At 50.4% G+C, this 12,620-nt stretch overlaps 1 protein-coding gene across 1 annotated transcript in view; it reads left to right on the forward strand.

The window, feature by feature from the left end:
- Positions 1-2,191: 2,191 nt before the first annotated feature.
- The window catches only part of LOC138364439 (proline-rich protein 36-like), a 33,983-nt gene continuing 23,554 nt past the window's right edge, over positions 2,192-12,620 (forward strand). Inside the window, exon 1 of the mRNA XM_069324074.1 lies at positions 2,192-2,218. Coding sequence (XP_069180175.1) covers positions 2,192-2,218 — 27 coding nt within the window. The remainder of the gene's footprint in view (positions 2,219-12,620) is intronic.

A 12,620-nucleotide genomic window follows, 5' to 3' on the forward strand; every position in this document is an offset into this window, starting at 1 on the left:
AAATTGAATATATCTATATATATACCTTACCATATAAATTAAGTTAACAATTGCTTGCTTAGTTATCTTTAATTTATTATACAAGTTTATCTAATTGAATATAATCTCTTGAACTGAGTTTATAGTACTTAGACGACATATAAGGTCATTTAATATCATACTTCTAGAATAAAATATTGTGTTTATAGTATAAGAATATATTGGCTGTTATAGTTATTGTGCTAGGCTGGACTGTGTACATGTTTAAATTCCCGATTTAAACGGAACCAGTGTTCAGTTATAGAACTGAATTATTAAATCTTATCCCTGTATTAACAATACAAGCTGATGCGAGGAACTTGTCTACAGGTGGATTGCGGATCTTCAATGAACTTCTCCATTCATTCACCAGGACTCCACCTGCCCCTTACAACCCACAGTCTGTCATTAGGAAAAGAGGAGCTAGGATTTATGACCCTCGCTAAAGACTTTAGATGAATTAATTTTGCATACAGTAATTTATAATTTAGTACAGTACAAGTCCCTAGTAGTTCTCCTCTCATATGTTCTCTCCTCTCAGTTCTCTCCTCTCGTCCCGGCATTTTTCCCCACATTTATGGTCCTTTGAACCTAGATAGTCTAAAAACTAGATTATATTTCAATAGCAAATACACAAGAAACTTCTTGATTTTGTATTGGAATAATTTTTACATATAATAGCCTAACCTAGCTAACAGCCAATATTTAAAACATCTATATATCTAAGTGAACAAATTGTTTACAGTGGCTTAACCCTAAAACCGCTAGGGGTCCAAATGGATTTAACACCCACAGGCGCAAAAAAAAAAAAAAAAAAAAAAAAAAAATTGTCTTATAGAAGTGTTCATTTTTGTTCCCTGATCACCGAAACAATAACAAAAAAATCGTAGGTGGAATATTTTAGCCACAATAGGGTAGGGAAATGTGGCAAAAAACCAGTGTTGAATGTAATGAAATGCCATTTTCTGGGTGAGACCCGGAGGCTCCCCGGAGCTTTACCAGGCTGATATGCTAATGTCAGACTTTGGCATCAGTCATGTGTATGGAATTCTAGGGCCTACCGGGGACCACAGCCAGAACCTGGCCCCCTCAGAGAGGCAAGGGGAGCAATGGCCTATAGAAACCCCCGTGTGGTTGGAAACATTCTATGTCTGCCATCCACCAGGTCAAGCATCCAGAAAGGTAAGCATTCCAAAACAAACCCCTATTCTGGTGAAAATTGCTACCAAAAGCCGAACTAGTGGACAGAACTCCCCAACAGAAAACAAGGAAACTAGTATAACGTCACACGTCACCGCGCCGCTGTCTGCGCAGCTCCCCCCTCCCCGGGAGGGGGAAGGGGGAGCCCCAGACCTCCCACGCCGGCTATCCACCCATCAGTTCCGAGGCTGTATGTCAAAACACGCGAAAAACCGCCGACCGGAGGGAGGGTTGCCGGGGAGCCTCCGGGTCTTAACCAGAAAATGGCGTTTCATTACATTCAATGCTGGGTTTCTAGGGGGAGCCCCGTCGGCTCCCCGGAGCTAACTACCCACAGATGAAGGTCAAAGGGACGGAACCGGGAGGCGGACACCACACACCCCCCACGGAAGTGAGACAACCGGCAGCAAACGCCAACCCAAGGCGCCACAGCCCTGAAAAGTCCCGGGAACAATGAGCAGCAAGGCCCCCTGTATGAACACCAAGGATCCCTGCCCGAAAGACTGCCAGGACACGTCGCCCAGACAGCAGCGAGAGCAGCGAAGCCACGAACGCCACGTGCATAGGGAAGAACACAGGCAGCTGAGCCGCAAGAACACGGCCGACAACCCGGGACACCATCAACCGGGAAGAACAGAACCGGATCAATGCAAAACGCGCTCCGGCCGTGGCACGCAAACAACAGCGGAGGGCCGCCACTGAACACAATACACAACACACCCCCGGCCCGACCAACGAAGCACCAACAAACCATGGACCCCTCCAGAACGCAGCAGCCCCACCCCGCGCCAGAAAAGATGGAGACTGCTGCCACCGAACAACCAAAATGCTTAAACCGAAGGAGCAAGAAAACTCAGCGACTCGACCCCCAGAGGCAAATGCCAAAAGGAAAAAGAGCCGACGAAAAACAAACCGGAACCGAAGGGGCACTACCAACCGAGGAGAAGACAGAGCACGCTGACCAGAGACCAGGATGGTGCAAGCGGCGCACGAACAGGCCGTAGGTGAAACGATGCACGACCCAGCTTACTAACGGCGCAGAAGCAACACCAAGACCGAAAGCAAGCCGAAGCGGCTCCGCCAGCGCCGCACGAAAAGAGGCGACGGTATGTGGCAAGACGACGGCCCCCAACCCCCACCAGAAAACCAAGCCGACGCTAACTAGAGTAACCACCTAAGAAGGGACAGGAAAAGGAAGGACCGCCAAAATACCCCATACTGCCGCCAAGAGAAGTACGCAGGTGGGACGCCTGCCACGAAGCCACCCAACCACCAACCGAAGGCGAGACCGCGAGGCAGAATGTAAGCAGCCCCGACAAGGTCCCTCTGAGCTCAGGAAAAGGCGGAGCCGCGGGAAGATCTCGAGCGCGACCACCGAAACCCAGGCGGCACAAGGAGATGGAACATCTGCCGAACAGAAAAACTCCCCCAAAGCAAGCAAGCCCGCCAGAAGTTCAGAAGTTCAGAAATGACGGGTCCGACGCGAGACATCGCAAGACCCCAAAAAACCAACCGGCAGGGCAAGCCAGGAAACCAAAGAAGGCGGAAGGGTTGCCGCCAGAAAACAGTACCCGAACCAAGGGGTACGAGCAACTGCAACAGACCGAGACAAAGAAGCACACTACAGGACACAGGCTGAAAAACGCCCAAGAAGCCAAGGAACACACGCAGAACACCCCTGCGGCAGAGGAGGAAACAAGGGAACGCACAAGAAAATGAAGCGGTGGAAACCGACCACGCCCCCCAACATCGCAGCAAGTGCAGGCAAAACCGACCAAAGGAGATGCCAGGAAAACGACTGGGGAGAGACAAGACGAAAGAGCAGAAGCACCAAAAAACCACAGGAAAACAACCAGAGGTGGACAATCAGGCAGGGACAGAAAAAACCCCCACACATGAGAGGGCAAAACCGAAGACAATGAAAAACTACAAGCAAACCCCCATACGCAAGCCTTAGGCACAAAACAGCAGTAAAGTGCCACACCACAACCGGACACAGGAACCAGGACATGCCACCGCAAAACACGGTACCAATGCACACGTGCAGTAGCAGCAACAGGTACCACCGCAACATGCAACATGTAAATAGCAACTCGCTTCTGCAAAGGCAGAACGGAGCAGGCAGACCCCAGGCAGGGCCAATGGAGACACGACAGAACCCAGCAGGCCCAGAAACCTGCACACCAGGCGACCGACGGCGGACAAACCCCACTAGATACCCGCTGGATGGGGTACTGGGAGTTCATATACACCCCAAGCCCGGCCCGAGGCCAGGCAAGACCGGCCAGAGGGAGGCCCACCAGGCAGCTGCTTGGTGGGCCTCACATACCCCCCCCCCCCACAACCAGGATGGGCCGGAACTTCTAATCGAAAACAGGCTAGTGTGCCCCGGAAGTCCACGGACGTATCAGCAATAAGGTGTATGCTCCCAAGTAGGTCGTGTAACAACCGCAGACCTCTGACGGTTATACAGTGTTCCCCTATTGTGCTTATAGCACCACTGCACTCCACTGGTACTATCCCGCAAGTTCTACCAGATAGGCGGGACCCAAGAGCCAGAGCTCAAACCCTGCAAGCACAGCCAGGAGCCTTACCAGGTGAGTACAGAACCAACACCACAACCCCCACACCTCATAACACGAAAAAAGGTGGGTCCTCTGAATGACTAGCATGGGTTGGACATGCACATGAGTGGGACAGGAAGGGTTGAAAAAAGGGACAGTCACTGGTGTGCGAACGGTCTTAGTCGTACAAAATATACCCAAATAAAGACAGGTATATAAACAACACGGCATCCAGCACCCGGCCAAAAGACGCCAGACCGCAGAAACTCACCTGGCGAACGGTGGCACGAACGTAACACGACTCAACCGTGCCCAGAAGAACTTGGGAGCACCGCCAGGTGAAGACGCCAGAGCCGGACCCGCAGGAGAGCAGGGGAGAGGCGAAGGAGGCGGCCCACACCCATGACACAGGGAAAACCTCGGCGGCCTCCCCACAACTGGAAACCAGGACACCCCCGGAGCGAAGGGGCACATACCGCAGCAAGGAAGAAGAGCGAGAGGCGAAGCACCTGAGCAAAAAGGGCGCCAAACACCAGCACTGAAACACACCGCCCAGACCAAAACAAACTCCACGGCACATGCGCATGACACGCTGGCCGAACCGCACAACCCTCTCTGCGGGAAGGCGCCAACCAGAACTACTGCACTAGAAAAGTAGCCAAAAGAGTAAGCAGGAACAATAAAAACCGGCCAACGAAGCAAAGACAGAGCCCAAAAAGGTACCCAACCGGGCTACAAGTAGCCCAACCGGCCCACAAGTAGCCCAACCGGCCCACAAGTAGCCCAACCGGCCCACAAGTAGCCCAACCGGCCCACAAGTAGCCCAACCGGCCCACAAGTAGCCCAACCGGCCCACAAGTAGCCCAACCGGCCCACAAGTAGCCCAACCGGCCCACAAGTAGCCCAACCGGCTCACAAGAAGCCCAACCGGGCCAAAAGTAGCCCAAACTGGGCCACTGGCCACAAGCAGCCCAACTGCTAGTAGCCCAAAACGGCAACAAGGACGAGGAGCAGACAGACGTTCCAATAACGAGGGAAATAGCGAAAGCCTTCCCGAACCCTCGAGAACACAGAAGCCAACACTAGTCCCGAAGGCACACAAAGGCGCATGCACACCCGAGACCATAAGTCACGTAGAACCCCAAGAACGGGGAAACATGATGAAAACACCGTCCCAAAAAGGGTGGGAGGAAACGTCCACCCACAGGACAGAACCAACTGACTCAAAGGCCAACGATCTGAGCCCGGGGAGGGGCCGACGCCCAACAGCACGTACGGCGAGTGGGGAGGAAAGACCCCACTCCGCGTAACTACAAGCCCCGCCTAGAGGGGGATAAAAAAAACCCCACGGGGTCCTACGGGGCCAAGGCCCCCCAAGTCAGCCCCTCCCCCAGCCCCGGGAACCTACACGACAGGTCCCGGGGCCGAGCCGTCCCCCCAAAGCCCTGGCCCTACCATAAAATCGGGGCAGCCGTGAAAACACAAAGGAAGGGAGCCCACTGGCAGACTCTTACAACACTGCTGGAGAAACAGGCTCAAATGCCCCCATCACTGCCCCGGAAGGGGAATTCCCCGAGTCTCAACACCATCAAGCCCCGCACCGAACCTACAGATGGTAAGGAACTGGATGCAGGCAGGAAGGGGGATCCAGGGGAAAGACAAGGGGGCATGGAAGGAACCGAAGCAACCAACACCCTCCAAGTCCCAACACGAACCAAAACGGGGCAGCCCCGGGTCTCCCGGGGAGTAAACCACAAGAGCGTTGCCACCACCAAGGCTCAAAGTGCAACGCCCCTGCTGCCCGCACCCGCTTAGTCAGCACAACTGGGTAACCGAGTCACAACGAGCAACCAAACTCGCAGGACTCTGGGTCGAAGGTGTCACTGACCCCACAGGCAGCAGACGGAGGCAAAACAGAGTCATCCAGAGACAAAGGGCGAGAGCAACCCTCAAACTCGCTGGAAGCGAGGGGAGACTCTGGGGTCACATCCATCGGACCCGCGCGCCCCCAGGGGTTTCCCAGGGTCCTGAGCATTTACTATAAGAGGACTCGCGCTCAGGTAATCCCAGGCAGGGTACTGCTAACCGGCACCCAAAGCTACCAAACAACTTTCTAAGAGCTGAACCCCCGGGACGTGTACACTCACGGGAGACCTAGCAGGGGGTACCACCAGAAAATACTCAGAACACAAGGGACACAAGGGGCAAGAACGAAGGCAGACCCCCCACCAGGCAGATAAACAAAAAGAAAACCCCGCATGATCCGTCAGTGTAGATTTGATCTAGTTCATCTCCGGCTTCCTTATAAATTTCCTCGAGATACTTGTGCCTCATTTCTTGTGGTAACATGTTGGATTTTGTCGTTGCCATTTCATTGATGATAATCTTGCACGAGTCATCCTCCCAGGGAGGTAACCTCTCTACAGGCAGGAGCTCACGGGCTTGCTCAAGCAGGTGAAGCTCTTCGAGGTAGCAGACTGATCTGTGATGCCATTTTTCGCTTCTCCTGTTTCCCCCTGAAAGTAGCACAGAACTCAGTTTTTTCTTAGCAATATCATTGTAATGGGGATCTCTGGCTATCCTAATTGCAAGCTTAGTATTCAGCTCCTTAATTCTGTTTTTAACACTGGGAAGAGACAACTCCTCTCATAGATTAGACGTTCTGGCAGTTTTTGGAACTCCAAGAATGATTGCCATGGCTTCATTTTGAATGCTTTCAAGCCTTTTCATATCGTTTTGGGAATAGGTGCACAAAACTGGTGCGGCATAGTCTATGACGGAGCGCACATAGGCTGTGTACATCATTTTAAGCATGGCAACAGAGGCTCCATGTCCATTCCAGGTCATAGCTTCCAGTGTCCTGAGTCGACTTTTGTATGTTCCTATGAGTTGATTGAGCTCTTTCTTCCCCTTGTTAGAACCGACAGTGACGCTAAGGTACCGATAGTGGTCAACCCATTCAAGTGTTACACCATTAATTACAGGTTTTCGTTTGCTCCCCGCTTGTGATGGGAGTATGCCTTCGTCATGTTTATGGAGAGAGTGAAACCGAGCTCAATACATTTCCTTCCAAGGAGTTCCATAGACTGTTTAATTTTTCCCAAGGTGGGAGCTTGTATTAGGACATCATCTGCATATCCCACTTGTTGTGTTCCTTCTAGAAAATCAATATTTGCAATGGCGTTCATAAGTACATTGAATAGTGTGGGGCTTAAGACTGCCTTTGGGGGGTCCCGAGTTCCATATTCATTGTTCTGAAGACTGCTCCATTGAAGCAAACCTTCGCTTTCCTCCCTGTGTAGTAGTCTTCAACCCATTTCATATATCTTCCCTTTACACCTATGTATGCAAGCTCATCCAGGATCGCAATCCCCTGCACTTTGTTGAAGGCTCCTTTGATGTCAACAAATACAGAGTGCCTAGCCGTGTCATTAGCCAAGTAATTAACTATACAATTTGCTGTGCTCCGTCCTTTAACAAATCCATTGACCCCCTCCCCTAACCTGCCTATTTTGTGCAACAGTCGGTTTAGGATAATCCTTTCAAGCATCTTGAAAGTGCATGACACAAGACTGATAGGTCTGTAATTGCCAGGGTCATTGGGCTTCGGTATGGGAACAATTATTGCGTGTTTCCATTGTGTGGGCAACACTCCACTTAGGAATGATTTGTTAAACAGGTGGAGTAGTGGACTCCAAGACACTTCACACAGTGCATTGAGTATGTCGTAGGTGACGCCATCTTCACCGTGTGCTGTACTTTTACCCTTTTTCATAGCGCCCCTTACTTCTTGGGCTGTGATTGGTTCCCCATAGTCGTCATCACTAGACAGTGCTCTTGTTATCTTTATTCTTCTGTCATCATGTCGCAGGAGCTGCTCCCTGCTGATTTCTGCTGGGATGGAGGAGGAGGATGCTGCATCACTCCACTTGTGAATTAGTTCCTCAGCCTTACCCTGGGGGTCTTTGTGAGCCGCAGGCCGGGCTCTGCCCCCCAAAGCTATCTGAATTTTTGCCCGCACTTGTCTTGCAGATGTTTCCCGTCCAATAGAGCTAGTGAACTCAAGCCATTGTCTTTCCCGCTCTTTAATCTTCTCTTCCCTGGCTACTTGACACACAGTTTTAAACAACTCTTGGTTACTTTCAGCGGGATGTCTCCGGTACTCTCTACTCATGTCTCGTACATTTGCGTTAAGCATCTTTATGTAATCATTCTCATACCATTTTATTTTCTTCCTCTGAGGGTTACTTCGCCCAGGCGTACGGCGCGGAACTCTTAGACAGCTCTCAATTTGGTGATTAAGGTCATCAACAAATGTGTCAATGTCTTCTGGGATTTGGTATTTCGTGAACCAGTCACTCATCCTGTTTATGAAGTGCAGCCTTGTTACGGACCCGAGTCCATCGTCGGAGCACGGAGCAGTGACGACAATGCCATCTGTGAGTCCGCTCCCGAAACCCCCTCCAAATGGACGACGCCATCTAGTGAGGATGGGATATACCGGCCACAGGTGCTGGATTCCCGTCTTAATCAGCTCGTAACATAGCCGCTGCTGACCTCTGGTGAGGTGGCGCTTAGACAGCAACGCCATCTATGGAATGAAGAGGTGGACGTTTGTGTCTAAGCCTGTAAGTGAGGTTCCCTAGTCCCAGTACTAATGACGTGTCTGATTACAGAGCCGACCTGGGACTGCTGTATTGGATGATGGATCAGTCTACCCAAGGCAGCCAAGGTCTCTTCACGAGTTTGCTCTGAAGAAGCTGTGAGTCACCCCCGGACGAACTCTGCTGAGAGTATTAGCCTGCCTGTGACATGGCAGTATCAGGAATCGTCGTATCCGGGGCTGGCTGGTGGAAGAGACTAGCCACTGTGGTGCTTAGTGAGGAGAGTGATCATCGGGATCACACGAGGCTCCTGCCTAGGGCTCGCAACCCTACTATCGGTAGTGGAGTGGCCTACACAGCGGAGCTGATAGGAACCTGCCAGCTACAGGCTGGATTTGTGGTTGAAGGCCTCCATGACGGAGCACCCATTGGAACTGTGATTTGGCTGGCCTGTGGCCAGGGTAGATTCGCCAAGAGAACCAAAGAGGATTCATCGTGAGCACCGTGGAGCATCCTGTGTCTTCAGAGGAAGACAAGCTTGTACATAACCGTGTAGTAATAACCCCTGTGTGCAACTGTTATATATTTATGGTGGTGGTAAAATTATATATATAAATCAGAACATTTGTATCCCTCCCCCTTTAATTTAACTTGCGTTACAGAACACATCCCTTGAAAGCCCCTACTAACTTGGGGCCGGATTCCCAAACTCTAATAACATCAGAGAAGAACCCGGTTACGCCCCAGTAGGGCCGTAACAAGCCTCATATCCGGTCCGAGTGATAACCTTTTTCTTTTATTTCTCTTTCCTTCTCTTGCTCATGTCGACGGTGGTAATCAGTGCCCAATGGTCACTACATAAACTGTGCACAATGTGTGTACTGGCATCCGTGTCCTGTGCATTTAGCAGGAGAGCATAGTCTAATCTTCCTCCTCTGAGGTGAGTTGGCTGTTCATCACCCAGGACTCTAAGATTTTCACTTCCCCTGACAGAGTGACAAGTTCCGTCCATTGACATTGGGCTGATGACAGTTGGCACCAAAGTGTGGGTGTCTGGCATTCAGGTCACCGACCAGCAGGGTAGGTTCTTCATTAACAAGTTCAGGCAGTGTGTCAAGGTCAAGTTTACTCTGTGGCACATATAGGTTGATTATATGTAGGACATTATTGTTTAAGTAAAGGGTTACTCCCAGTGATTCAAACTCATCCCCATGTGCAGGTCATCAATGGTCATCAATAATCTGTGCGGGAATGTTGTTATTTACAAAAATGATGAAACCCCGTTTTCTTTCCCCAGCGGGCAGGGAGAACTTCCGATAACTGCTGATCTTGGGTTGAAGTCATCACCTGCCAGGGTCTCCTGTAGCACTATGACGTCAGTTTGGTGTTCACGGACGTACTGTACGATGTCATTAATTCTATTGCGAACTCCACTGTAGTATAGTGAGATGTTCTTCGTTGTGATTATCCATTTTGAGGTTGTTTGTCGTCAACTGTGCTGTGTAATTATTATGTTCACACGAGTTACTGTGTGTGCACTGGTGTTACTGAGTGTGCACTGGTGTTACTGAGTGTGCACTGGTGTTACTGTGTGTGCACTGGTGTTACTGTGTGTGCACTGGTGTTACTGAGTGTGCACTGGTGTTACTGAGTGTGCACTGGTGTTACTGAGTGTGCACTGGTGTTACTGAGTGTGCACTGGTGTTACTGAGTGTGCACTGGTGTTACTGAGTGTGCACTGGTGTTACTGTGTGTGCACTGGTGTTACTGTGTGTGCACTGGTGTTACTGTGTGTGCACTGGTGTTACCGAGTGTGCACTGGTGTTACTGTGTGCGCACTGGTGTTACTGTGTGTGCACTGGTGTTACTGTGTGTGCACTGGTGTTACTGAGTGTGCACTGGTGTTACTGTGTGCGCACTGGTGTTACTGTGTGTGCACTGGTGTTACTGAGTGTGCACTGGTGTTACTGTGTGCGCACTGGTGTTACTGTGTGCGCACTGGTGTTACTGTGTGCGCACTGGTGTTACTGTGTGCGCACTGGTGTTACTGTGTGTGCACTGGTGTTACTGAGTGTACACTGGTGTTACTGTGTGTGCACTGGTGTTACTGTGTGTGCACTGGTGTTACTGTGTGCGCACTGGTGTTACTGTGTGCGCACTGGTGTTACTGTGTGTGCACTGGTGTTACTGAGTGTGCACTGGTGTTACTGTGTGTGCACTGGTGTTACTGTGTGTGCACTGGTGTTACTGAGTGTGCACTGGTGTTACTGTGTGCGCACTGGTGTTACTGTGTGTGCACTGGTGTTACTGTGTGTGCACTGGTGTTACTGTGTGCGCACTGGTGTTACTGTGTGCGCACTGGTGTTACTGTGTGCGCACTGGTGTTACTGTGTGCGCACTGGTGTTACTGTGTGCGCACTGGTGTTACTGTGTGCGCACTGGTGTTACTGTGTGTGCACTGGTGTTACTGTGTGTGCACTGGTGTTACTGTGTGTGCACTGGTATTACTGTGTGCGGACTGGTGTTACTGTGTGCGCACTGGTGTTACTGTGTGTGCACTGGTGTTACTGTGTGCGCACTGGTGTTACTGAGTGCGCACTGGTGTTACTGTGTGTGCACTGGTGTTACTGTGTGTGCACTGGTGTTACTGTGTGTGCACTGGTGTTACTGTGTGTGCACTGGTGTTACTGAGTGTGCACTGGTGTTACTGTGTGCGCACTGGTGTTACTGTGTGTGCACTGGTGTTACTGTGTGTGCACTGGTGTTACTGTGTGTGCACTGGTGTTACTGTGTGTGCACTGGTGTTACTGTGTGTGCACTGGTATTACTGTGTGTGCACTGGTGTTAGTGTGTGCACTGGTATTACTGTGTGTGCACTGGTGTTAGTGTGTGCACTGGTATTACTGTGTGTGCACTGGTGTTAGTGTGTGCACTGGTATTACTGTGTGTGCACTGGTGTTAGTGTGTGCACTGGTATTACTGTGTGCGCACTGGTGTTACTGTGTGCGCACTGGTGTTACTGTGTGCGCACTGGTGTTACTGTGTGCGCACTGGTGTTACTGTGTGCGCACTGGTGTTACTGTGTGCGCACTGGTGTTACTGTGTGCGCACTGGTGTTACTGTGTGCGCACTGGTGTTACTGTGTGCGCACTGGTGTTACTGTGTGCGCACTGGTGTTACTGTGTGCGCACTGGTGTTACTGTGTGCGCACTGGTGTTACTGTGTGCGCACTGGTGTTACTGTGTGCGCACTGGTGTTACTGTGTGCGCACTGGTGTTACTGTGTGCGCACTGGTGTTACTGTGTGCGCACTGGTGTTACTGTGTGCGCACTGGTGTTACTGTGTGCGCACTGGTGTTACTGTGTGCGCACTGGTGTTACTGTGTGCGCACTGGTGTTACTGTGTGCGCACTGGTGCTACTGAGTGTGCACTGGTGTTACTGTGTGCGCACTGGTGCTACTGAGTGTGCACTGGTGTTACTGTGTGTGCACTGGTGTTACTGTGTGCGCACTGGTGTTACTGTGTGCGCACTGGTGTTACTGTGTGCGCACTGGTGTTACTGTGTGTGCACTGGTGTTACTGTGTGCGCACTGGTGTTACTGTGTGCGCACTGGTGTTATTGTGTACACTGGTGTTACTGTGTAAAGGCAGTGGACTTATATACTGTGACTCGTAGAGTGCACTTCAGGCATTGAACGCACATAGTAGTGACACCCAGAAAATAGTCAGTGATATTCGAATGAATGTTTTAGCTGCTAAAGAAAACAGATTTGAAATTAAATTCCTATGGATACCATCACATGTTGGCATCTCAAGGCATGACACTGTTGATATGCTTGCAAAGACAGCCTGCAGAAAACCAGTGGTAGAAATTGATATGGGTGTTTCATTAGCAGTGACAAAGAGAATACTTAAACAAATATCTAATGAAGATCTCACCGACCTAACAAATTCTCAAAGACCTGAAAGTTGTAGCATTAAATATTATGATAGATATCGTGAGGAGACATTCACATATGGGACTAATAGAACAAGAACCCGGCAATGTGATGTTATAGTGGCCAGAATACGCCTGGGATATAGACGTATCTGGCAGCTTTCTCAAAACCCAAATGTCGAGTACACCATGTGTCAACTTTGTGAAAGAGAAAACATGCACTCTTAATTGCACACTAGTTTCTCTATCAGCTATCTCACTCTGTCAGAGTAAAAGAGACAAATGTATGTGAATGCA

The sequence above is a fragment of the Procambarus clarkii genome, chromosome 13, assembly GCF_040958095.1.
Source record: "Procambarus clarkii isolate CNS0578487 chromosome 13, FALCON_Pclarkii_2.0, whole genome shotgun sequence".
Classification (NCBI taxonomy): Eukaryota; Metazoa; Arthropoda; class Malacostraca; order Decapoda; family Cambaridae; genus Procambarus; species Procambarus clarkii.